The 27,458-nt window shown below is 42.7% G+C and overlaps 5 protein-coding genes across 5 annotated transcripts; 3 read left to right on the top strand and 2 right to left on the bottom strand.

Annotated features, from left to right (window-relative positions):
- Positions 1 to 960: 960 nt before the first annotated feature.
- Positions 961 to 2,181, top strand: PCOAH_00008670 (Uncharacterized protein; the record flags this gene model as incomplete). Its single annotated transcript, XM_020057676.1, has 1 exon — positions 961 to 2,181. The coding sequence occupies one exon, from the start codon at positions 961 to 963 to the stop codon at positions 2,179 to 2,181; it is 1,221 nt and encodes a 406-aa protein (XP_019913331.1).
- A 454-nt stretch (positions 2,182 to 2,635) lies between these two features.
- On the bottom strand, positions 2,636 to 4,151 carry PCOAH_00008680 (Uncharacterized protein; the record flags this gene model as incomplete). The annotated part of the gene is made up of 7 exons (XM_020057677.1): positions 2,636 to 2,687; positions 2,810 to 2,874; positions 3,011 to 3,123; positions 3,280 to 3,434; positions 3,566 to 3,646; positions 3,784 to 3,901; positions 4,067 to 4,151. The coding sequence occupies 7 exons, from the start codon at positions 4,149 to 4,151 to the stop codon at positions 2,636 to 2,638; spliced, it is 669 nt and encodes a 222-aa protein (XP_019913219.1).
- A 907-nt stretch (positions 4,152 to 5,058) lies between these two features.
- PCOAH_00008690 (Uncharacterized protein) lies at positions 5,059 to 5,734 on the top strand (the record flags this gene model as incomplete). The annotated part of the gene is made up of 2 exons (XM_020057678.1): positions 5,059 to 5,377; positions 5,403 to 5,734. 2 exons carry the CDS (start codon positions 5,059 to 5,061, stop codon positions 5,732 to 5,734), a joined length of 651 nt encoding a protein of 216 aa, XP_019913320.1.
- A 1,429-nt stretch (positions 5,735 to 7,163) lies between these two features.
- PCOAH_00008700 (Transmission-blocking target antigen s230) lies at positions 7,164 to 23,704 on the top strand (the record flags this gene model as incomplete). The annotated part of the gene is made up of 2 exons (XM_020057679.1): positions 7,164 to 13,868; positions 15,428 to 23,704. The coding sequence occupies 2 exons, from the start codon at positions 7,164 to 7,166 to the stop codon at positions 23,702 to 23,704; spliced, it is 14,982 nt and encodes a 4,993-aa protein (XP_019912998.1).
- Positions 23,705 to 24,723: 1,019 nt separating this feature from the next.
- Positions 24,724 to 27,130, bottom strand: PCOAH_00008710 (Phospholipase; the record flags this gene model as incomplete). The annotated part of the gene is made up of 3 exons (XM_020057680.1): positions 24,724 to 25,762; positions 25,913 to 26,628; positions 26,732 to 27,130. The coding sequence occupies 3 exons, from the start codon at positions 27,128 to 27,130 to the stop codon at positions 24,724 to 24,726; spliced, it is 2,154 nt and encodes a 717-aa protein (XP_019913247.1).
- Between the last annotated feature and the right edge of the window lie 328 nt (positions 27,131 to 27,458).

The raw sequence follows: 27,458 nt of genomic DNA on the forward strand, positions 1-27,458 counted from the left end.
GGCCACTTCGAAACCTCTCTGCTCCATTTCACCACCACACGCGAAGAGGCACCCACCTTTTGGACACGCACTGAGCTGCTTCCAACATTTGACTCTCCTTTTTATTGTCAACACTTTTCTCTATTCGCAAACTAAAAAAATAAAATAAAATAAAATAAATATAAATATAATTCGTTGTGGTTTATACATCCCAGTGTGATCCACCGTTGTGGTGCTGCGACCCTTGCAAGAACAATGCTAAGTGGGAGGAGGATGAGAGGTCCCCACTTCCTTCCAATTGTGTTCCTTCTGCTTCGCCTCCCCGGAGTTCTCTTTCTTCACGTGGTTTCCTCGACAAGCAAACATATGCCCACACATACACACGCAAAATCGCTTCACATTTTTTTTTTTTTTTTTTTTTTTTTTGGCGAAAGTCGAAGAGGCGAGGTCGTTTCATTTAAACGAGGAACACAACACATAGCCAATGTAACATAAACATTTGCGCGCCCCTGTCAGCATTCTGATCTCATTAATAGGTTAATTACGACCCTTTTACATTTCCTTCTAACTGATTTTCACGCAAAAAAAAAAAAAAAAAAAAAAATGAAAATTGTGAAAATATAAAAAGGGGTAACTAACCAGTGGGGGGGATTCCTCACCTGAGGGTAATTCTCCCCATGGCAAACTTGCTTGACTGCTCCCTTTTTTTTCTCTTTCTTAAATTCCGACGGGGAAGTGGTAAATACGAGTTGCCTGCCCAACGTAGGAACAATGACAGACGAAAATGTTCTCAAAAGATACAACAAAACGAAAGTGCGTTGGCATGTGCATGTACCAGGGCACGTTGAAGCTTCAACCAGAGTGACATGATCACTACATCGCTTGGAACAGGGTATGCAGAAATGGAAAATAACCACCCTCTCATTAACGCTACCATGAAAAGTAACAACACATGTAGGATGACTTCCACAGTTTTCCAAAATGGCACTCTCCAAAAGGAGCACTCTGTCGAAGACGGTGCTGTGTTACCTGCTCTTTATGGCTCCTCTTTGCAGCATCACCACCAATACGATCTGTCACGGGTTCATTTTAAAACGCACACCCAAGTTAGAAGCATTTCTAACTCGTGGGGATAGCACAAAAAAAGGTCTCCCTAACGACCATTCACGAATGAACAACTTCACGAAGAGGAGCAACGCACAGAGGAAGAATCACAGCACAGTTTATGCACATGGGAAGAAGAAGGGAAAAAACAAAGAGGCGTTACACCAGGTGCGCGAAATTATAAACAAGCAAAAGTCGTCTACGGGGGGTGAGGGGGATGATGAGGATGATGAAGAAGATGAAGACGACGATGAACCGGATGATGGGGTGAAAGGAAAAGGGACCTATAACCCCCACGCAGGACAACAAAAAAACATTCAGAAAAACCAAAAAGGAAACATTGCAAAGGGAACATCGGGGGGAAAAAACAAAACAGCAGACCTGTACCTGAGTAATAATATCAAAATAAAGTCTAGTTTAAAGGAGGAGGAGGAGCAGGGTGACGATGTTGAATTGGAGAGGGATACGGACTCGGAAGAGGACGCCCTCACGGAAGATGACCCCTCAATGGAAGACACCTCCCCCGAGGATGAAGACGAACAGGAGGAGGAACCCGTCACAGAAGAAGACCTAAACGCCCTAAACAAAACATGCGCCGAAAAAATGGAAAGCGTTTACAACTACATAAAGAAGGAGTCCTACAGATTTAATCTAAACAGCATATCCAACACCATGTTTGAAAATGAAAAGATAAAAATAAACGACCAGATACATATAATTAAACACATAAGCCATATTAAGAAGAAGGAGAATCTATTTGTTATCACTCCGTATGACCCCTACTATGTGAACTTCATATACAACCACTTCGTGAAGGAATACAAGGAATTGAAGTTCTACGTGAAGGACAGATCGGTGTATGCTGTTGTCCCCCCTCTGTCGGAAAACCTAAAGAACGAAATTAGGATAAAAATAAAAGAAAAAATTGAGGACTCCAAGGGGACCTTGCGAAATGTGAGGAAACAGATGATGACAAAACTGGAGAAGGTCCGAAATCGAATTGGGAAGGACATTTACCACATGCAGAAAAATCACATACAGAGTCTGCACGACCAGACACGCAAGCGTATCGAGGCCATCCTCAACGACCTCCGCTGAGGTGGTCAACGGTGTTAAGCGTAAATAAGCGTAATAAAGCGTAATGAAGCGTAAATAAGCGTACTTAAACGTAATTAAACGTAATTAAGCGTGGTTATGCCTTCATTCGCACTGCCAATCTTTGCTACCCCCTGGTGACATTCGAAAGGCTGTCCCTAATTTGATAAAATTATTTTTATTTTTTTTTTTTCCGTTATTCTTCTTTTTAGTTTTTGAACAAATGCACAAACACGCGATTGAGCGGAGTCATTCGCACATGGGAAAAATTGTGAAAAAAAAAAAAAAAAAAAATTGTTTGAAAAAAGTGGTTTAAAAAAATGGTTTGAAAAATTGATTGGAAAGGAGCGGCGCATGGGTTACCCAACCGTTGAACACATTTGGAAGGTCGAGAATACGTCGTTACGAAAACAATATTTGGAGAGAGTGGGGAACGTTAAGTTTCCTCCTTGCTGTCCTAAATGCATCCAATGAGCTTCACATTCGATCCGCAATCTGAGTAGGTAACGCTGCATGGGTGGGGTGGAAGAGGTGAAAGGGGGGGCCATGACATGAAGTGGCGAAATGGTGTTGCCCTCCTGGGAGACAAACCCATTAATGCAATTATTTTTTCTCTCTCCCTTTAGCATACTTTTTTATCGTGAAGTTAATAATATCGTTGAGGGAATAAGTCTTGTTGTCCTTTATGAAGGTGTTCTGCGGGGGGAGAAGAACATGATAGATGGAGAAGCGAAAGATGTGTAGGGACATACACATAATGTTAACCTATAACCGTGAGTGAGACTGCTCTCCCCACGTAGCAGCACCGAGTTACGGCGCCTCGAATTGTTACATTTCTAGAATTGTAGGAGAATTTCTGAAACAGTTCCTCCGAGAAGGTAGCTTCGATGATCCCAAAAACGTCCAGGTGAATCTTTAGGGGTTCTATTTTGTTAATTTGGACCTCTGCAAAGGGGGTGAAAGGGGGAGTGGTAGGAGTTGTGTGTGCGTTTCCAACGATGGTCACAATATGGCAAGGTAGCTCAGCTGGGCTAATACATTTACTGTTTTGTTTTTTTGTTTTTTTTTCCTTTTTCTTCCCTCGCTGGTACGACGGCTTACTTATCCGGTAGTCCTCCTTCAGCACCAGAAGCAGAAGATTGAAAGTTATCTTCAAGAACATTACAGACGTGTTGCCATTTATAACTTTGGGCTCCTTCTCCTTCAGCTTGATGCCGTTGAAGCATATGGTGAATCCTTGCACGTCGTGGTTAGCCCTACGTGTAGGAAAAAAAATAAAAGGTGCAATACATGTGAACAATGTGACCTTCCAGCACATTATTCTCATAACGCATCTGCACAGAACCACAACGCTCTCCAACGTAGGGACGCTAATTCTTCTCATTACTTTAGCATAAAGTTGGAAAGGTAGACGCTTAATCCATCCTTCACATTGTTTAAGTATCTCGGTTGCAATTGGGCCACACAGCTAATGAGAATGGAAAATCGAAGCAGGTATGCGTATGAATCAATATAATGGTTCGAACACTTGCAGAGGGGAAGAATGTATTAATCTATGCACTTATAACAGTTTCTACATTCTTGTGCAGAGGGAAACGTCTTTACCTTATCCGAACTATGTTGAAGGTTTTTTTGTTAATTATTAGTTCTGAATTATCGTAAATTCTATCCAGCGTATTTTTTATGTTCATAAATTTGGACATATACATCAAGTGGTCGTACTCTGGAGGGGGGGGTAAGCGGGGGGAGAGTTAGCATATATGTGTAGGGCACAGTTTTACGTGGTGCAAAAATTGGATAGGGGACCAATCGTAGGTGACACGCATGCCTTGTTCGAGTGAAATGACATCCGTGTGGGTGCTCCGAACAAATACGTGGCAGCCCTAACCTTCATTGAACTTGTTAATGATCTTCCCCAATTTGCTCGTTCTTAGTGCCTTGGACTTTTGAACATACCATGGGTTTTGGGCCATATTACCACTCTACTTTTTGACGCGGGTGAATGGGAGCAAATTTGCAAATAGATTTTTCCTTCTTCGTTTCGCGAAACATCCTCACGTGGTTGCTTCGTGCATATGCAGGTTTATTTATAATGATATGCTTGTATTTGTAACGTCATGTAGGTAGGCGGTGGTGAGAGAAGCACGCTAATCCTTTTCTCCTTCCGTTCAAGAATGGGTTACATATATAATGTAGCTCTCTACCTGCCCTTTAAAATGCGTTCACAGTGAAAAAGAGCGTTGCTCCACAGATCATTATGTTGTATATATACACCTCTCATGATGTTAATCTTTACATGCAAAAATGGAGCATCCTTTTTTAGGGGGAGAATAATAATTTCGACGTGCCCCTCAAGGGATCTCCTATAAATATACTGTTGGTACACAGAGCGATTGCAACACGTAAACACGTGATTTTTGCTTCGTTCTTTTTTTTCGCCTGAATGTTCATATTTTTTTGGCAATTTTTTCTGAACGGTTCAGGTGAAATATGAACAAAATTGCGTCGTATGAAGTTTCATTTTGGCTGTTTTTTTTTTTTTTTTTTTTTATTCCCCCTTTTGCATAGAATGGATACATTGCATAGTTGTTTTTTTTCTGAACAGTGCAGGTAAAAAAATTGATTAAAATAGGCGACGCTTTTTTTTTTTTTCTCTTAAAAGAGTAGTGATGCCAAGTGTATGTTCGTGCAGTTCTTCACCTTTGTGACACTTGTTGGGCACATTTGGGGGGGTTCCCTTTTGCATCACTTCATCTGTGTCGCGGTCACCACCCGCAAGAACATCCCCTTTAATGAAGAAGGTACAACCGGAGAAGCGATAACCCCCTTAGCGCTATTTCAAGCAAACACACAAAAAAACAGAGAGGGAGCACGAGGAAGATGGGGCTCAGACTCCTCGCCCTCCTCTCACAGGTGGTGCTACTGCTAACATGCGCACTGTGCAATAAAAGCATAATAGAACTGAATTATCAAATAAACACCCACGCTGGGGAAAACGCAAAATGGAACCAACTAGGACAATTCGTATTGAACAAAAATCAAATTTTCAACACCTCAAATGCGTATGAACAGGAGAAGGATAAACTCATTGAGCAATTAAAAAGACCAAATTTTGACTACGTCCTATTTCAATTATGTGATGATGCAGATGAGAAGACGTGCATACAAACATATGTAGGAAAAAAAAAAAATTCAAAACGTGGATGATTTTTTCCTACTTATAGGATTAAATAATAACTACTTACCCTACATTTTAAACTACAGAACGAGTGAAGAGTTGGAAGAAGACACGCAAATATTCTCGGGCATGCTGGCCGTTAAAGTTTTGTCCGTGTCTGTACCTATCACCATGGCTAACTTGAAAACGGAGGAGAATGTTGCCAAGCCAAAGGCCAAGTCGAATGAGCAACCTAAGAAGGAGAAGCCGAAATCTTTTATTCGCAAGTACTGGATTTATGTGGCCATATTTTTCTTATCCATGTCTATATCGAGGCACTTCACGGACGGTATGCAGCAGGGAGGAGGACAGGTGAGAGGACCTGCCCCCAGTGGATAGAAACTCTCCGCAGTTATCACTTCTCCTGCATGTCTGTAAATTTGCAGTACCGCTTTGGCGTTTTATTCGTCCGCCATGCGTTATTATTATTTTTTTTGTTCATCAAATTGGGCGTCCACATTCGTTTGGTACCCTTTTCACTCGCACTGCACTGAGACCAAAGAGAAGGGATACGTGGAAGGTGCCCAATTGCCAACACGGCTTCTGCCCACTGTGTATACATTCGAGTGTGCTCGTGAGACCAATTTTTTGTGATAACAACTGGTAGCTTCCCCAAGGGGGCCTTCTCAAATTTAGGAACCCTTCCAAATGGTTAGTAGTAAAATGGAGGGAGAGAAGGAACATCAAAGGGCATTCCAAAATGGAACGCCAAAAGTGGGGGCCCAACGGAGAAGGTACGTAGCGCTTTTTTCCCCCCTCTGGAAGGAAGGAGGAAGAAATCAATCCCCCACGGTACAGCTCTGCTTCCCTTCCGCAGTGCCCCTATTAAGGATAGTCAAACCGCATCGCTCACAAGACAGCGGGGCGAACTCTGTCAGTAGGAGTGTGAAAGACAGGCAACCGAGGTGGAAGGAATGTAGCTTTGTTTTTTCTGTTTTTTATCCTTCCTTTTTATTCCTTTTTATTCCTTTTTATTCCTTTTTATTCCTTTTGATTGCTTTTTTTTTCCTAATTTTTTTATTTCTCCCTCACTCCACGTGTAGAAGTACCCATGACCCGTAACGCAAAGTGTGTGTGCTGCAATTTCTGTGCAAGTGGGTCATACGAACCTCTGTGTGCGTATCTACCGGTTCGATTGGAGGAGCTAGCCAATACTGGCATTAGGGAGAGCACCTTGTCGATCGCTGCTTCACCCTGCGTGGTGCCAACGTGCGGACTTATCTGCCTTCATGTGTAGGTGAAAATTTCAAAGGTGAGTCTCATACGGTGCATGTGAAGGATCCCCTGAAAGAAAGTGAATTTATAGAAAAAAAAAAAAAAAAAAAAAAAGAGACAAATAGCGGGTCAATTGGCTAAAGGGCGAAAGCAATGATGCACGAACGAAGGAGTAAACCCTTACGGTAGACAAACTAGAATAACCGAGGGAGGTACAACGAGTTCGGCAACGAAGGAGCACCAAAGGAGAATCGCATGTGCTAGCGGATGCGTAGGTATAGGAGTGTATGTGAGTGTGTAAGTACCTACGTGTGCTCCGCTGTTGGGGGAGAACGAACAGCCGCTCGTGTCAGCTGCGAAAGGGGGGTGGACAGCGAAGAGGAAGCAAAGGGGAAATTCGTGTAAACTTTTAGGTAAAATTTTGGGTAAAAATTAGGGGCAAAGTTAAAGACATCCTTAGAGACATCCTTACAGACAACGTTAAGGGGTAATCAGTGTTTAGGGTTTAGCAACACCGTTCACTGCTCCCACCTGCAGGACCGACCCGATGAGCATGGCCAGGGGGGTGAGTGGTTTGCTGTTGTATGGCGTGCTGGTCGTGGCCTTTCTGGCCAGCTACGGCGGCGTGAAGCGGCTGCTCGGTTGGGGAAGCGGCACAGTGGGGAAGGAGGAGTACATCTACGTGACAGATAAATGGAGGAGACGTGGGGAGAGCAAAGCCCTCTGCTTGTTGGTTCAAATTGGGTGTAGCAAAAGGGGAAAGGTGAACCAAACATACGACAATGAAGAGTATGACGCGAAGAGGAAGGGAAATTACGCAGAACTAGTGTTACAAAAAATAAGAATGAACAAAGTGAGGAATCTGTCAGACGATGAGACAAACGTAGAATTGTTACCATACGTTACTAAGGAAGACGAGAAGCACACAGTGGTGAATCTGTTCGACTACTTCGTTAAGGGAAAAAGGAGAGCTAATGGAAAAAATGAAATTTTCATAGGTCACATTTTGACTCTCCACAGGGTCGTAGTGATATGTTTCAAGCCGACATTAAATTTCTCCCACATTATTACCCAGCCTAGTGATGCTGTCCATAAAATGCTAACGGTAGAACATGGGGAAAGGTTGGGTTCGATAGATTACCCGCTTATATATTATGCAGATGAGGCTAGCTGGGGTATGAAGAATGTTATGTCGACTGGGATTCTGGAGTTCTTTGCACCTCCATATACGAGAGAAGTAACTGATATTTTAATTAGATGTGCCAACACAGAAATAAATGAGACATACACATTTGAGGACTCGATTCAGATCCGCATTCGAATTCCTCGTAGTAGTGAGAAAATACTAGGTGTGAGTACAGACCCTGAGGATAGCGAATATTTCGAAAAAATAGCAGACGAAAATGTAGATGAATATAAATTTGGAAGCTTCAAAAATAGAGTGTTGGGGTTCAAGTTGGTAGATGCAGAACTAGATCCTGAGAACTGCTTCAAAGTGGTTCATGTGGACGATAGGGAACTTTCGCTAGAAATTGAATACCAATTTTCTAGGTGCCTAATATTGGATAGACCCGAATTTAAGCTCCGGTATTTTTACATCAATGACATACACTTTGAGGATGAGATTGAGTTTTCCTGCTCATTCACATATAAAGGGAAAAAGAAAAAGGTCACGTTTGGGGAAGGCGAAGTCGAAGCAGTCACAGACACGTACTTTATAGAACCAGACAAAAAGGAGTTCCAATACTTTAACGGAGTTCCCTACAAAGTTTGTCACTTCGAATACGATGAGGACAAAAAAAATTCTACACAAGTGTGCGAAAGGACTATTAATGAGTTCTCTCTTTTTATGTATAATTGTGAAAGTATGGTCGAGGGGGTGGCCACATCAGAAGAGGCAGTACATACGGTGAAGTATCTAAATGCTACATACCCTTTGGAAAAATTTAGTGACATCACCTTTTTCTCTAAGGATGTGCATATAGAGCATCTACGTTGGAAATTCCCAGACTACAAGTACTTTATGACGGCCTATATAAACCATGGCCCCCACCCCCTCATCATTGAGTGTGCTATTCCTAATAAAGAAAAGGACAGCTACCAACAGGCTAACATTCTCCTTTACGTACAAACGAACTTAAAAGATAGGACAGTCTCCTTTTGTGATTTTAGAAGTTCCAAATTTTATGATTATATGAATGCATATATCAAAGGGGATGAGTGCGAAATAAATGTCACGTCGAATACGAGCTTTGGATTTAGGTGTCCAGCAGGAACTGTGAAGAAGCCGAGTTACTGTTTTACAGAGATGTACTACCTGGGGTACCTCTACCGGTTGGGGGATCTCTTCACGCAAAACATAGTTATCTACTCGTATAAGGATCCTAGTTTTTCGCTAGCCGCCTTCAACAGCAGCCTGAGCAGGTCCTACTCGTTCGAATGCTTCTGCGTCAAGGAGAGTGACCACAGTAAGATAGAGAAGAGGGTCATTGTAAATTACATAAATGAGGACCAACTGTATGATTACAATGCTATCCCGAAGGTGCCCTACGAATCTGTGATATCCCACCCGATGAAGACTCACCTTTGTGATTTCATGAAAAACAATTCAGTTCTTAAGCCAACGAAGAAGAAGCCAGTAAACTACATCTGTGAAGTTTTTCCAAAACCGATGGAATACATAGCCCTCGTCTGTCCTACCAACCTCATCGATGAAAAAAATGAAAAGACCCTCTCCGATTTGCTTTACGATTATGGGAAACCAGGAATAATTGATCAAATAAGGGCCTTTGGAAAAAAGAGAAACAACTACTACAAGTCCTTTCACCTGCCAAAGGATGCCCCTTCTTATGTAATCAATCGATACATGCAAACGGTGAAAAGCATCGATGAAATGATCCCAGGGGCTCTAATCAAAGATACCGTTAGTATTAAAATAGCTAGAATAAAGAAGACAGATGCAGGGGTGGAAGATCCCTCTCTACCACCAGACGAGGAGGATGAAATTAATCAGATGTATGCCACTCACATGGGACTTCCAAACAGTATCCACCATGGACTCTTCATCTTTCAACTCCCTCCTTACATAAAACGAAACGCCATCATAGAATTTGCTTGCATTAATGATAAAACGAAAAAAATGGGCAACACAGGGAATAATGGTATTATGTCTGTACACCTCAGGACAGAAGGAAGGGCAGTCCACGGATGCCACTTCTACAAGGATAAGGAGGAAAACAGTATTTTAAAAAAAAAAATAAAAGTGGGTTCTGGTAAGGATTGCGTTGTGCAAAGTAATGGAGAAATCGATTACATAGGAATTATCTGTCCAATTCAGAGTGGGTTATATTTGACCCCCCCTGGATGTTTCCAAACGGCATACAACAGTTCTGATGAACTTGTGCAGCTCAGCAGTTACGATAAGGACTTCATAAACTTCACTAATGATAAGGGTGTCTCCTACTTGAAGATCCCGCAAAGCTTCGTTGGTCATCTGAACATATTTTGCTACTGTAATGAGGAAGCCCCACCATCGGAGGAGGAGGTGGAAGCGGAGGCCAGGTTAGTAGCACCCCCCAAAAAGGAGAACAAAATTAACATCGAGCTGAATACATCCAATAGGGGTATCACGAATGTACAAAAAATTGATCATCTCTACGAGTCAGACTTCCTCATAGGGAACGAATTCATTAATAGGAGACCCACTCCAATCATGAGGAAGAAACACATTTGTGATTTTACCAGGGAGGATAGTTCCTTGGCTCCTCAGGATGAATTACCCGCCATAAATTCGTGCTTTGTCGATTTGGAGGAAAACCTAAGCCTGGTAGAGGTACGCTGTCCTAGAAACTTCAATCCATCTCGAGCCGACCGGTTCAGCACCATGCTCCGAATGCGTAGTTTTGGCAGTGTTGCTGGTACTGCTGGGGTGACGACCCGAAGTGGGCTCCATGGTGCCCTCCCACTGGAGGATGAACCGCTAAGCGAGGAGGAACTTAGCAAATACAAGCAGATCAAGTATGTACCTGAAGAATATGAAGATGTAATGCATCTAAGTAGTAAGAAAAAGTTGCAAGACATCCTCCCCGGAACGATCATCCTAGATCGAAGTAAAAAGTTCGGAGAGAAGGGAAGATTCACTTTCATCACCCCGCTTATAGTGAAAAACGACATAATTATAAAGCTCTTCTGTGATAATTCAGAAACGGTTATAGCGAATAAGAAGGGAAAAAAGGGAATCGTCCTTGTGAAAATTCCTAAAAGAGTAACGAAGAAACGGTTTTACGGGTGTGACTTCTCTGGGAATTCCAACAAGACCTTCTACTACTCTGAGGTGCACTCCCTAACGAATGACAATAAGGAGTGCCACATAAAGCTGAAGGAAAATATCATCGTCAGTTTGAACTGCCCAAATGGAAAAATCAACCCAAACAACTGCTTCCACAACGTGTATATAAAAAGCACCATGGATCAAGAAAATGTGGAAAACGTGGAAAATATTTTTAACGACGTTAAGGTGATTAATACAAATTATCTGTTGAAAAATTCTTCTGCTTTTTTAATCATATCGAAGATGAGTAATACGAAGGATCTGAACTTTTACTGCACCTGTGAGGATTACGATAGTAAGAATGTGGGTACGATATTTTTGAACCTGCCCCAGAAGCAGTCTTCCACAGCGAAGGAAAAATACGCCTCAGAGAAGAAACTAATTATGGATGTCCCCCCGTATTATGCGAAGGACACTTACGTTTGTGATTTTACGGAGCAGCATTACAACGTTCTGAGTCGATCCAATTTAGACATGGAAAAACTGTTAAGTAAATACCTACAAAATATTCTCCTATACCAACACGATGAGTTTACACACTTTAGCTTAAACTTTAAACTGAGAAAGGAAATTATGAAGAAGCAATACATAGAATATGTTAAGAAGCAGATCCAGCACTATCGGGACAACCCCCCCAAGGTGGAAAACTACCCAGACCATACCCTCGTCTACAAGTGCAACATTGATTTAAGCGCATTTGATAAATTTGCGATTAAGTGTCCCTCCAGGGGGGGCACTCTCCCTCATGGGGAGGTAGCCTCTTCCCACAAAGTAGAGCATGTTATTGCACCCCGTCTGAATTACACGTCCAGTCTGGGTAATGACGCCACCTCCATGGTGAAGGGACTGAACAGTCTCCTCTTCGGAACTATCATTGTTAACAAGACGAATGAACAAAACGTCTCCTTTTTCGACAAGGGGGAACTCGAACTTATTATATCTCCCTATGCGGATTCGTCTAAGAATTTCAGCTTCTCCTGCGAAAACATGGGAGAAGATGGAACGAACCGCGTCATCGGTTATGCGTCAATTTTTGTAAAAAAAAATAACAATAAAATTCTGGGTTGCGATTTTATAGACCCCTCAGATGTTACCAACCAGCAGGTCCACTCAGCCACCTCTAAAGCGGATGAAGGAACCGGAGTGACCACTCCGTATGGAAATAATTCATTCGAATTTGAGATCGAACTGGTGGAGGGAAAAAACATTTACTGCAACATTGAAGCGATAGAGAATGACGTTGTTGGGTTTAGTTGCCCGCATAACTTTCTCACTTCCCCTGAGAATTGCTTCGAGTCGGTGCAAATCGAGGGAGTAGACAAAGAACTAGAGACGCACAAGTTAGAGAGCCTTCTCAAAGGAGTACACATTCTAAAGAATAAAATATACGACGTTAATTATACCCCTTCTTATATTATCCTTCCGAAGAAGATACCAAAATCGATGAAAATATTTTGTACATGCAATTCTGTGAAGTTGATAAAAACGGGAATCATCCAAATTAACATAATTGGGGATGACTTAAATAATTGGTTTAAGAAGGAAATAACGCACAATGTGTTTGCCTACGAACAGAGCAGCTACTTTTACGACTTTTCCTCTGGGCCGCTAAACATCAGCTCCGAGAATGTGCTTGACATCGGTGCACTGCCCACGGGGAAAAGAGCCAAAGGAAATCGTCACAAACTGCAGGGGGGCATATCAATAGATGGATCTACACCGAAGCGGGTAAGGGAGACAAAACCTAGCCCTGGAATCACCATCGTGGAGCTCCTTGACGTGGGAGAGGAAGAAGAGGAAGAAGAAGATGAAGACGATGATGAACCGGACGAAGTGGAGGAGGAGAACGTGTTAAACCCGATGCGAACAAAACAGGTGCACGAAATAACTGTGGCTGCATCCGAATTCAGCTCCGTCAAAGTTGTGTGTCCATTAAGGAATGCCCAACATTTTAGGCAGTCAAAAATAAGTCCAGAAAATTTCTTCGAATATGTTTACGTCACGGAGGACGTCAAGGATAATCGAAGCGAAGCGGAGAAGGAAAAGATGGTTATGGAACTGGTACAGGGTAAATCGAAAGATTCTGTAAATAACGGGGAAGAGGCAGATGGACCCAAGAAGAGGGAAAACGAAAAGGATAAAGACAAAGACGAAATAAAGGTAGACTACGATTCTATGGGGAACAAAATAATCGTTGCCCTAAAAACGGAAAGACCCAAAGCAACCATAGAGGATGCAGAAAATTCTCGTCATCCAAATGGTGGGGAGGAAAAAACAAAAAAAGACATCCTAACAATAAGGAATATAAACGACGTTATAGAATTTGTCAACCACGAAAGGGAGGTCAGTGAAAACACATACGCTGGGACTATACATTTTTCACCTCTCCTTCTGAAGGAAGCAAAGTTTTTCATTTCGTGTGACAATTCCCTCACATTGAATGAAAGTAGAAGAGGAAAAACTGGCATCGTTAAAGTTCTAGTGAAACCAAATTATGTAAATATTTTTGGGTGTGATTTTGTAGGGGATTACTCTACTCATTTTTACTTTAGCCAGAGGTGGGAAGACGTCCCGAAGAACTACGTGTGTGAAGTACAAGTGGAAGATGATTCCATAGTCGGATTAGCTTGTCCTTCACATACGAAGCTGCACCCATCAGACTGCTTCGACAGTGTTATAAAAGATAACGTGGTTCACAAAAAAGATTCGCTAATAGAAGCAGTGAATATGTTTATTTATAAGGAGAGGAATAAACCGATTCTTTCTTTCATCCAGGTGAAGCACATTTTCGCTAGCCACTTCTCCTGCAAGTGCTACGATTCCACGAAGGGGGACTACAAGGAGGTCACCATAAAAATTAACTACGAGCCCTACGTCATGGGCACGCCCAAAAAGAGCCTCGGCGGTGCGGTCATTCAGTACAGTGACGTAGACCTGAAACTGCCCTCGTTACGGCCATGATAAGGGGGGGGCAACAAACCTGCTCCCGTTAGTGGTATACCTGCTTTCTCCGTAGCGAACGGATTACCACCTCCATGGCTTCTGCACCCCCTTTTCCACTCTTTTTAATCTTTTTTAAAAATGCGAAACTTCCCTTTTGTCTTTTCCCTTTGCGCCTTTTTTGTCGACATAATTTACAATCGTTTGCCAGGCCGATGTGCGCCCTCTTGCATTTGCCCTCACTTTGCATTTGCTACGAAACCATTTTTTTTTACCAATCACACCATCCCGTCGGAGTAAACCGCGTTTAATTCCTTGCGTCGAAAATGAATTGCACCCTTGGGAGGGAGCACGAGTGACGGGCAAAAAGCGAACATGTGCAAATTCAAAGGGGCACCTTCTAGTTAACGATGGAAGAGAGGGACTTACCCCAGGGAGGGGAGACCTCCCCATCGCGAGGCGGAAGAATAGAACCCCATGACCGCATCGAAGTGATGTGAAATTGTTCCTCTGGTGAAACATACTGAACTGTAACGGACCATATTTGGTCCATGCGTATGCACATGTAGTGATGCTTCTCATTAGAGGGTAAACTCAATTTGGGGAGAAAAATCCCCATGGGTGATGCCTTTCCCATTTGTAGACTCCCCCTTTTTCCGGAACGACATCATCCTTCACCACCCCGAGAAGTAATCAAATGGGAATACTCACACTGGTGTGTGGTCGGGGTCAGGAAAAGACCACTAAGTGGGGGGGGGTGTCCCCCTTTGCATCACTTCATCTGTGTCTCTATGCGCGAACGGTAGAGAAGCCTACAAAGGACACTACACACGAGCACACACATAGGTAGATACCCCCCACCAAGCGTAGTAATCAAAAAAGAGCGAAGGAACCCCTAGACGAGCACAAAAAAAAAAAAAAAAAAAAAAAACACACACACACGCGTAAAGCACATTTAATGGCTAGCTAAAAAAAAAAAAAAAAAAAAAAAAAAAACACACATGCGTAATGCACATTAAATCGCTTGCATAAAAAAAACTTCTCAGACACGCGAGCACTTACATACTTCACAAACGTGTGTTTGTGTGTGTGCTCAATTAGCGCCATGCGTAGCCTGTAGACGGTGGATCCACTTTTCAATGGCAGTTATGCATATACGGGAAAGCTGACGTGGAAAAAAAAAGCAATAATAACTAAATAAGGTGAAGAAAAAACTACGTTCAAGCACGCCCTGGCGTGATACTCTTTCTTTTTTTTTTTTTTTTCGCTTCAGCTTTTTTTCTCCCGTTTTTTGGGGATACCTACGCGGTGCCAACGTGACGTTTATTTGACAATGCGTCTGTGATAATTCAGTCTGCATCTGTGTAATTTTCCCGTATCATCGTTCAGCAGCGCATTGGGGGATTTCAATTCAGTCGTCCACACACAGGCACGCACGAACAAACATTGGACACACACAAACTTTGGCCACGTCACTCGGATAAGCTCCGCCGTAACCGCTGTTTACCACCCCATGTGTCACCCTCCACACGTAATAAATGGGGAAGCTCGGTAAATTAAAAAGAGTCCTTCTTCTGCTCCCTTTTGCCCACATCATCCTTGCGCGAAATGATAACGCACAGGTGGGAGTCACCTCCAGGGAGAAGGTGCGTTTCGTTGGGTTGCTAAGTGGTGGAAGGGGCGACGGTGGCAATGAAGGAAGTTACGAAGGAAGGTGCGTCAGCCGAAATGCTGATCCGTATGTGTTAGGGAGAGACCCCTTCGGAGGCATAACCAACGGGAAGTTTTTCCCCAGAGGGGTGCACTACCGTGAGGGGAACCACTCCCTTTTACGTCTCCTCAAAAGTGAAGACAGGAGAAAGGGCGTGAATGTGTATCACCTTGGAGGACTCCCACATGGGGAAAACTCAAATGGAAGAAAAAACAACTTAAGTGGTGCAATAAAAATGGTAACAAATTACCTGCACGGTCAGGTAAAATTTTGGAACACGGATGTTGTAACCATTCCGCATGAACTGTTCGGAGTGTCCCCCCAGGGGAAGTTTAGCACGAGGAGGGTGGCCAGACGTTTGGCAGAAGACGACGATGGCGATGATGACGACAACTACGACAACTACGACAACGACGACGGAGACGATGAGGAAGAGGAAGAGGAAGACGATGGAGAAGACTACGATCAGGGTGAGAATTACCAGATCAAAGGAATGGACTTAGAAGATGAGGATGAGGATGATATACTAGGGGACACTGTTTTACTTCCTTTGGTCGATTCAGATTCTTCGGAAGGGGTGTTTGACGCAGTGAACGAAGGGTTCGAGGCAACAATAAAAAAGGATGGAGAAGAATTAAAAGAAAGTGATCCAACAGTTGAAGTCTTTTCATCTAGCAACACGAATAAAGAATACTTGTGCGACTTTGAAAAAGGCAAATCGCTGAAAGATACCACGAAAAAGGTAGTGATCTGTGAAATGAGAATCCAAGAACCCCTCGTTAAGGTAAAAATTGTGTGTCCAACGAAATACTCAGACGTAAGTATACATGGTTCGATGGGTTTTATCCCCAAGAAAGCTCCATACGTTACTTTGGTAAACACAAATGAAGGTATTGACAAGGAGAAGAAGGTGTTGTTGAAGGAGAAAAAGCTAGCCGCTCTGCTTCATGGGGTTATCATAGATCCAGCAATTAACGAAGAGGCAAACGTAACACAAAAGGGAATCATTGAATTCATCCTACCCCCAGTAGTGAAAGAAAAAAAAAAAATATATTACATCTGCGATCATAACGAGACAGAAGTTGGGGGTAAACATGTGGCAAGAGGAGTTGTCTCCATTTCGATAGAACCCTACGGTAAATCCGTTCGTGGATGCAACTACACTGGAAGGAAAAAACACTTCTTCACTTACGATTATGAAAAGGATAACGCGATGAATCACCCATGTGTATTTCAACTAAACGCTGGAGAAATAGGAGGCATCATGTTTCCCGATGGAATCAAATCGACTACCTGCTTCGATCAGATGATTCCTCACTCCCCAAATAAGAAATGGGACAACAAAAAAAAAAATCTCAACGAAATAATAAACGGGGCAGTCATTTACAATAAGGACTTCAAAGCCCAGTACTTCAGGGTGAAGTACTTTAGTATTCCCAACAGTTTTACAGAAAAGATTAACTTGTTTTGTAATATCCATTTAACAGAAGGTGATGAAAAACACATGGTTTACATCAGCATCAATCAGGAGCTGAACATATCCGTCTTCGACCTATATGAATCCTTTTCCAACGTGAAGAAGGTAATACAAGTTGCTCAACAGACACAAGATAAGAAAGAATACACATGCGACTTTACAGATCAACTAGACAAGAAGGAAGACGATGGCGAAAAAAAGGTCATCATCTGCAGGAAGAAGTTAACCGAATTTGATACCTTCACTATGAAATGCCCAATCAAGAAGGATAAATATGAAAACCTAGTAATGATTCCAAAGACCCTGAAAAAGGAAGAGAAGAAAAAAAATAATGTCCTGAAAATACAGCTAGATGTACAGTATGAACTATTTAAAAAGTACCTTCACTTTCACGATAAGTATGGGAAGTACCTCCCTGATTATCCTTCCTTCTTCACCTTTCCTCTGAACCGGGTAGCTAAACTAGAATTGAAAAAGAACTCTATCTTCAAGAACCATAAGGACGCTTCCTACTTTGATGAGGTTGCATCTGCATCTGATGCGTTCGTGAAACTACTCGCCTACCTAGATGCACAAGACACCGTCATTCTAACGAAGCAAATTTCTAACCTAGCAATAAGTGAAGACAAATCTACGGATGATGTTTTCGATTTAACATTTCAAATACCTGCCTACATCGAGACGAACGAACCGCTGTATATTCTCATGGGATGTAACAACACAAAAGATGGGGGAAACCTCGGCATCGTGGAGTTGGTCTTGTCGAAAAGCGAACACATTGTTAAGGGATGCAATTTTTCAGACGTAGAAATGAAGCACTTCACGAACAACGTGAAGTCTACCGGGGCAAAATGTAGTATTGTAGCCAACCCAAATGATCTAGTCGGTTTTAACTGCTCCAAGACGTACGTGCCAGAGACGGATGAAGAGGAAGGATCCGGTGAGGCTACCGGAGTCATCGAACCGGAAGGATGCTTCACGCAAGTCTATAACAGCAACGAAAAGACAGACATCGTTACCATGCTACCAGGAGTTTTGATCTACTCAAGTGGGAAGAAAAACTCCACGTCATTTATCAAAATACCCCCAGTTCCACTTAAAAAGAAGATTACCTTTTCCTGCAAGTGCAAGATAGAATCTGTGGTGAACGAAATAGAGGTGACAGTTGCTGAGGAGAAAGAAATTAAAAAGGAAAGTGTCGAAGTGTTGAAGGAGGAAGCAATCACGACCGTGAAGGGAAAGGATCAAGAGGAAGATGGAAAGATATACACGTGTCCAAATAAGACCCTCATTGAACCCAAACTGGAAAAGATAGATGACCTTTATGTGCAAAATACATGTCACATAGATGTGAAGGAGATGCACAGTTATGTTGAAATTTACTGCCCCTCCAAAGATTTCGCCATTCACAAGAATATCAACATGTATTACACAACGGTGAAGCCAAAAAAAGAAGAAAGTCCAAAGGTTCTTAACCAACTCGAGCTGGATAAAATAATACCCCACGCGGAGATGCTCCACAAGACGAGAAACATCCTTCCTTTGCAAAGTACCACGAATGATATGGAAAAGGTGGACCTCTCTCATGTTTACTTATTTTTCCCCTATTATGTTAAGGAAGAACAGGAGTTCAATGTGATATGCGATAACAGCAACACGTTATTTGGGGAGAAGAAGGGAGGGGTTCTATCCTACCAGATTAAGGTTCCCAAGAGGAGTAAACAAATCAAGGGGTGTGACTTCAATTCCAAGAAATCGGAAATCTTCCTAAACCAGCCTACGGAAAATGACTGCGTGATAGACGCCATGCCGAAGGATGTAATCGGGTTCGTCTGCCCCCCAGAGACGGTCAAAATAACTAGCTGCTTCAAAGACGCCGTGGTGGATGATCATCTCACCAACATAGCCGATACGCTCGAGCTGACCGACAACATGGCAAACTACACACATAGTCACAAATTTAATTACATCGAAATACCAAGAGTCGTTAGCAAAGACCTGTCCTTCAAATGTATCTGTGTGCATCTAAAGAAGGACTACCAGTTGACGTCTCCACCGAGCGCAAAACTGCTGGATGTCATTTACCAAAAGCTCGACATAAAAAAAGGAGAGGGCTACACCAAAGTAGATGCAAAAAAGAAATTCCTAATGAGTAGCCTGAACCCATACTTGGCTCACAAGGAAGACAAAGTGATCAGCATCTTCCAGGAAGTGGATAAGAATAACCCATTTGGGGAAGATGAAAAACCAGAAGAAATAATACAAGATGTAGCCAAAACAGAATTTTACCATGACACCTTGGGTTCTACTGGTTCCCTTTCACAAATAAGAGACAACCACATTTCGGGAGACGACTATTCTATTTACACCAACGTAAATGACAACGTCTTGGAAAGAACTATAATGGCAGACATAGAAAAGCTGAACAAATCTGACTTCAAGGTATACACGCTCAGTGTCAATGTGAAGGCACCTAAGTTGCTACAACCGAAGAAGCTCAATGAGAATGAGTATTTGTGTGACTTTTCCAAAAAGAGCTTGATCGTACCGGAACCTTTAACGGAGGATTCCCCACTTGACATCCACTGCTACAGTGCACTAAAGCCACTAGACACGTTATATGTTAAGTGCCCAACGGAGAAGGCAGCTTACGAGGATGCCAAGACAAAAACAGCAGATGATGATGATGAGGCAGAGAAGGGAATCATTTCCATCCTAGACGATGTGTCAGGTGCTGAGGATTCCGGTTCCCCTCTGGAAGACGAATCTTTTGTTAAATACTTCGACAAAATCAGTATGAAGCCGAGTGAATTTTTTAAGAAAGTTTTGAACGAAGATGGAGACAAGGAAGAAGATATAGATTTAGTCCTACCCGGTGCAGCCTACACATCTATGAAGGTACTGAAAAAAAAGGACCCGTTTACCTCCTACGTTGCTGTGATTGTGCCACCCACTGTGTCAAGGAACACATTTTTTAAGGTGGAGTGCAATAACAATGAATACAAAGAGGGAGGCAAAAATGCAGGCTACAAGGGGATCATTCATTTAAATATTTCCAGAAGTGGGGAAAAAACTATAGGGTGTGACTTCACCTCTGAACATAGCAGTATTTTAACTAAGGGGGTTCTTCTCCCCAGTGGGCAAGAAAAAGAGTGCGAAGTGGAGGTTACGAAGAATGACGTTTTCGGGGTTAGATGCAGCAACGATTCTACTTTTGATCCAGTAAAATGCTTCCACGAGATTCATGATAAAACCGGATCGGTTAAACAAATCAAGGAACTCATCCCAGGTGTAAAGGTATTCACTCTCCCCAACTCCAAGACCAAAGTCGCTTATGGAAAAATCCCATTGGACTACGTGAATAAGATCAATTTTTCCTGCACCTGTACGAAGACGGATGATAACACCAAGGGAAAAATCAAAGTCGTGGTGAATAAAGATGAATATTCACTGGAAGACATGAAATTAACAGATGCAGTGAAACATGGTAAGGTCAACTTTTGCAACTTCTTCGATGATGAAGCGCTCATCTTTAAGAAGAACCCAGATAAGATTGTCCAATGTAAGGTAGATGCAGAGCTGTTCTCCGAGGTAGTCGTCATGCTGCCTCAGATGGGAAGTACCAATGACGAACCGGACTACAAAAATTTCGCTGTGACACCAACTTTATCTGAAGGAGAAGACATCAAAGTTATCACCGATGCTAGAACTGAAGTGCCCATAACCACTGCTTTAAAGGGTGTCTATGGAAGTAGAGTTTTCTCCTTCGAGAAAAACTCGAAAAAGGGAATAGGGTTGAGCTTCTTCATCCCTCCCACATTTGAAGATAAAAATTTTAAATTAGCGATTAAGGAGTCGGCGATCCTCACCGGCAGTAAACAGAGAGGAGTCATTTTCGTCATCGTCCGGAAGAATATGGAACCCGGTTCTGTGAAGATGTGTGATTTTACATCTAGTGAGAACTCTCTAGCTGAGTTAGACCAAAGCAATAACGAAAAGGTATGCAGCGTGAAGATAGCCAAAGGAGACATATTCGGTATAACCTGTCCTAAGGGGTTCTGCCTCTACCCGGAGGCCTGCTTCTCCAACGTTACTTTGGATTACTACAAGGGGGAGCTTCACATGGAAGAAGCGGAAGCAGAAGGAAACAACGAAGAAATCAACTTCGCTGAGAGAACAAAAACGAACATGCGCATAAAAGATTTGCTACACCTCATCGGTGATGATGACAGCGAAATGGAGGACTTACAGAAATTTTCAGAATTTTCTAACATTACTGAAATGCTCAATTTTGAGACGTTCCATTTGGGTTCTATGCATCTGGATTTTAAGAAAAACTACACATCTTCTTACGCTAAGGTGCCAAGCAAATTTAGAAGCGCCATTAAATTTTCTTGCAGCTGCTACAATCCGCAGAAGAAGGTGTTCGGAACGATGGACATCGAAACGGAGTATGCCCCTTCCGAAGAGGAGCCCAAAATTCAGGAAGATAAGTTTGTCCGAAATAAGCTTCTCCCGTTGAGAAGTAAAATTAGTTTAGATGCAGATGAGGTAGAACCCATTGAGGAGGTAGATACTGAGGAAGATTCAGGAGCAGCAGGTTCAGAGGGATGCACAGAAGACGGATCATGTGGTAACATGCTCTCCCAAGGAATCAGCTACACGTGTGACTTCTCTCAGGAGTCGCTATTCACTCTGATCGAGGGAAAAGTCCAAAGGAACACATGCACCGTAGATGCCAGAGCGTTAGATGTGGTAACTATAAAATGTCCAGCCATAGCGAATCACGTGCATAAGGAAAACACAGTCACAGAACCCGTCGAAACGGAAAAGGTAATCATCACCATAGATGGGGAGCAGTATGTAACATACCAGGAGGAGAAAACAAAGAAGAAGACATTCTCCTTGAAAGAAATTTACGAAGAGGAATACTACGGTATGACTAGCGAAGAAGCGACAAATATGAGAAAGGTAGATGCAGGATGGGATAACCACGAAGTGTATTATCCAAAGCGGGTTCTAGACCACGTAGTCGTAGCGAATAAGGTAACCAAGTTGGAAGACGCCCTACCAGGAGTGCTACATCTGCAAAGCAAAATAAACGAAGAATTAAAAACAACTGAATTGATAAAGGACGGTGTGGTCCGCTTCATGGTGCCACCGTATGTAAGGGATGACTTCCAGTTCCACCTCTTCTGTGGAAAGTCCTCTGAGAAGAAACCACAAGGAAAGAACACCTCTCTCGGGGTCATACGTATAAATGTGTCTGCCTACAAGAAGGAACTTCAGGGGTGCGATTTCATAAACCACAAGGAAGACCCGGACTTGGTTATTTTTACCAACGAACGAGAAAAATCTAATGACCACATTTGTTCCATTTCGCTGATACCAAATACCGTGGTGGGAATTAACTGCCCATCGGGAAAACTCCTCCCAGATAGCTGCTTCCATGAGACCTACTTTGTCGCAAAATCTGAAGAAAAAACAGAGGCCAACCAGATGAGCACCTTACCAAAGGAGAAAATTACAAACGTCATTAAGGGAGCAATACCGGTGTCAAATTTTTCGAATAAGAAAAATACCTACACATATCTCATCCTCCCTAAGGATATGAAAAGTCTAGAAAAATTAGACAAGAACTTCTACTGCACTTGTGATGAGGGTATAGTAAAAATGAAGATTCACGAATTTTACATAAAGAGAGAAAAGAACAACCGGGTGGACAAAGAAACCTGCTCCTACGATAGCGCGAAAAATGTGACCACCTGTAATGTCGTCGAATTCTTGGAAAATCTCGAAGAGAAGGATAACAAAACGAATCACTACACAGTGAACCTATCCAGATGGGATAAGGTTATTTTAAAATACCCAACAAATGAGAAGGAGAATTATGGAAAGATTTTTGTTAATCCAATTAACATAAAAGATAAGGTGCTCTATAAGAACGTCCCTACACCTCTTGAGGATATTCTACCTGGAGCTATCACCACACATAAGTTTGATTCAAGGACCAAAATTATAGAACACACTTTAAGGGTCCCTCCTTATGTTTCTAAAGAGGTGAACTTCTTCTTGGAATTCAACAACTCACTGACGCATAAAATGGTGGACTATAATTACTCCTACGGGGGGGTTGTAAAAATATTTTTCCACGTTCGAGAAGGGTACAGTGAAATCAGTGGTTGTGATTTTACTGGAAAGTATAACCACCTCTTCAGTCACAACTTCGACCCTAATATTAAGGAAAGTACAACGTGTTCTGTTACCTTTGGGAATAATAGCTATGCTGGGTTTGCTTGCCCTAGGGAATTTGAAGTCGTCCCTCATAATTGCTTTACATCTGTATACGATAATAATGACGATAAGAAGGTTAAGAAGTTAGTGGACCTATCTCAGGAAGCTGAATCCGATTTTGTTCAGTACAACGCCCGTGGGGTCAGCCTATCCTACGTGACCTTTAAGAAGGACACCAAGGGACACAGCATCTCCTGCAAGTGCGTCTCCAAAAAAGTCACGCACACTATTAATGTTACCTTCGAGCCTGATGCTGACAATTCCCTCCCCAAGACAAGAATCCGCATAAGGTACTTCGACTTGAGCAAGGCCTCCTTCAGTTCGCACCTGCGTGGGGGATGAAAACGGGGGCGGCTACTACGATAAAACGGGGAATAGGTTGAACGATGAATAGGCCAAACCCTATTGCTGCTCTCACCGTCGGGTGAAACTCCCATGCACAACCGCAACCGAGGCGGTGAGAGGATCCCTGCTTAGTCGACTCGCTACCCACCAAGGGGACCCCTACAACCATTTTAAATGAACCCTTTTTCTACACTTCTTGCCCAGAAAAACACACTTAGGGGCACTTGCACATCATAACTTCACCCCGAATTAATCGAATTTTTTTTCTTTTTTTTTGGATAACACTTCTACTTTTGCTTCCCTATGGGGGTGCCACGGGTTGTCCTTTGGAGCTGTTTTTTTTTTTATCAGCCAACTGACCAGATAGGTGGCCTGCTTGATGATCACCCTTTCGACCTGCGTGACGCCACACCCGACCTACTACTTCCACAGGTGTTCGTTCGTCAGTCCAATCAAACGGTTTGGAAGGTGCGACTACCAAGCCGGTGGATAGACACATGGACTGACAAATCTGTGCACGTCAGTTGAGGTCTCCGGTGTATGGTCTCTGCCCAACTAGCGAAAGAAAAAAAGCAGTTCGTTCTTATTGTGAATAGGTGAGTAGATTTTGTGTGTGCATGTGGGTTTAATCGCGCGGAAAAAGAAAGGAAAAAAAAAGTTGATAATGGTGATGATGATAAAGTTACAGAGGAAGTACATATATCTGGTAACGCATCCCACTGCGGTGTTACATGACACTAACTAGCCAAACGACGGAGGGGCAGCAAAAAAAAAAAAAAAAAAAAAAAAAAAAAAAGGCGACTGCAAAAATGAGGGGGAAGGGATTTCCCCCCAATTTGACAAAGACACTCCCTTCGGGGAGGGGGCCTCTCCACGTGGACATGAAAAAAATAAATAAAAAAAAAAAAATCACATAAATTGCAAATTCGGAAAACAAACAACCGATGGGGGCAAATCACACCCATCCGGAGAAGGGGGAAGCCAATGCAGCGGTAACGTGTGGCCTCGCCGACCTGCTATAAATACCTGGAACGCATATAGTTGTTGGCCAGCTTATGCGCCAGTCGTTTTATCTCGTAGAATTTTTCATCGAAGAGGTAGTCGCGTGTGGCCTTTGCTATTAAATCAAAGTCACGCACGTCCTGGCTGTCGATGTCTATATCCCCAATATTGGGAACGTTAAAACGGAAGTAGGTATTCTCCCTGTCGGAAAGCCACTGCAGAACTTCTCGATGTGTTTCATTTGCTCTAGTTAGAAGGTGACCTGAATTAAGTATTATTTCAAATGTCGAGGCAGATTTTCCGCTAGCCACTGACTGTGTCAATTTGGTAGGAGATTTTCCTGTCCCTATGGAAACTATCGTATCTAGCTCCTCCTTAATAAAGGCAGAGAGATTTTTGTTGTTCAGTCTGGCACATTCTTCCAATGCGATAAGAGCGGGATTACTTGCCTTCAACGCTCCATCTACAAGATGTATCTCCGGTTTTATGTGGAAGCCCAGATCTTTAATATCCTCAGAACTGGGTCCTTTCAAATACGTTGGGGCAGATGCAGTTGCCCAGGCAGCTAGCCATAATGGAACCTTATTGATCCCTTCGTAGGATTCCCCATTTATTGCATTGTACTTATGAGAATAATTCCTCAGGAGGAACAACTTATACGGGTTGTGTTTCACATCCGTTGCCGTCACGAAGCAATACACTTTTTTGTAAGAAGACATAAACATGCTTCCCAATTTTTCCATAAATAAATCTTTCACGTTATTTATATCGTACCCTTCGAATAGGATTCCCGAAATTAGGTTCCTGTTTCCTTCGAATATTTTTTGCATGGTACTTGGCAACAGGTTGGTGACGTCTCGAAGCCCCATCTCTTTTAACAGAGCCAGGGAGATCAATCCACCTGCACTTGTTCCACAGATCATGTCGAAGCAGTCGATCAATTTCACGTCGTCGTTGCCGATCTCCTTCCGGATTTCATTTTCGATTCTGTTCAGCACGATTAGCGTTGACATGGCCAGGATGCCTCCTCCGTCCAGAGACAGGATGGAAACGCTGCACGGGGGTTAGGAAGTGAATAATTAGCCATTGTAATAGGGGTTTGTATCGGTTGCATAGCGAGGAGAAGAACCCCCCTCCAGCCCATTCTAGCAACACACACACCAAACGTGCCACCGCTCCGTCCGGGTGTGCTCCTCCACTTACGGTTTTCTAAACGGCGTGTAAGGATCCTGCGGGATCTGGTTGTACTTGCCACAGTAAAGCAACCCGTAGCGGCACTCTATAGTCATGCCAAGGGACATGCAAGTGCTAACATTCAAGTGCAGCATACTGTTAGCACTGCAATTGTATAGATAGACGTATTTCTTCTTTTTCGAAGATACCCTTATTTGATTTTCATTGTGAAAAGTGCACGAAATGTTTTCCGTGTTGGTTTTATTCTCTTCTAACGAAACAGATTCCTTTTTTTTATGCTTCACCCTTAAGTTATCGTAGTAGTTTTTTTTTCTACCCTTCATTTTGCTAATATGTTTTTTGTTCTTCCTTTCTTTGGATTCTTCATACAAAATATCTGTCTGGTCAAAATTGTAGTTACAGATTTTGCTGATTTCATCATTCAGGTTTTCATTTTCTATTATCGTGGGTTCTCTCTTCTCATCCTCCACGTCGCCCACTTCGTCACTTTCCTCACCCTCTCCCTCTTCTTCTGCTTCGTCTCCTCCTTCGTCTAATTCTTCTTCTTCCTCCTTTGGGTTCACCGATGGGCTTTTCCTCCGTTGGGGTTTCTCCCGAGTAGTGGCCTGTTTATTCCTTAGCTGAGTCTTCCCCTGGGTTGCCTCCTCCTCATTCTGCGGGATCAGTTTGTAGTTCACTTCCACTTGCATCTTGGACAGCCCAAAGTAGATGCTATCCCATTTGCTCTGCGGGTGTGTGTGGGGTGAATGAAGAAGAAATGGTGAACAACGGTGGTCATTCAGTAGCGGATTGTTAGGTAACATTCCCCCTGCCACTTCTTATTCTTACATTGTTGCTATTCTCCACGTAGATGCAGTAGAACCCAGACTTGCGCAACTGCACAGAGTGTTTATTCACGGTGAGTTCCCCATCGAAGATATTCAACGTGTGTTCCTTATTCTGTGGGAATTGTAAAAAGTCACTGTGCAAGGACGCATTAACCACCTGAGGGGTAAAATCTTTTATGGGTTCTACATCGAAGTAGTCATTTAAAATGGTTGAGTTTTCTGCCCTCAGTTTACTGTATTCATTTTCTCCATTCTTTAGGTTATTATCGTTTAAATTTTTTTTTTTTTTTTTGGTCTTCCTCTTTTCCCTTTCGACTGCATCATCACTGTTTTCTTCTCCACTCAGACCATGCGAGAAAATATCAGAATACATGTAGATCCGTTCCTCCTCATCGTTCATCCTTTCGGGGGGTTAATAAACGACTCAGTGGGATTTACAGGGTGTTCACCTATATCAGATGGGTGCGATGCCCGTTTTGGGAACCTCTCTGGAGGAAGCAAAACTGGACTGATCTGGCTACGCTGCCTGGGGGGCTCATATATTCAATGTTTTCACCTCTAAACTGCCTACAGCTTTTGCTACCAAAACGACATCAATTTGGAGTGAGGTTATTTTATTTATTATTTTTTTTTTTTTCCCTTTCCACCTTCTTTTATATGTTCGTTGGCGAACAGCGAGACGTGCCCCAGAGGCATACAAACAAAACTGTCACGGAGTGGCCAACTTT

This window comes from Plasmodium coatneyi, chromosome 4, assembly GCF_001680005.1.
Source record: "Plasmodium coatneyi strain Hackeri chromosome 4, complete sequence".
Taxonomy (NCBI): domain Eukaryota; phylum Apicomplexa; class Aconoidasida; order Haemosporida; family Plasmodiidae; genus Plasmodium; species Plasmodium coatneyi.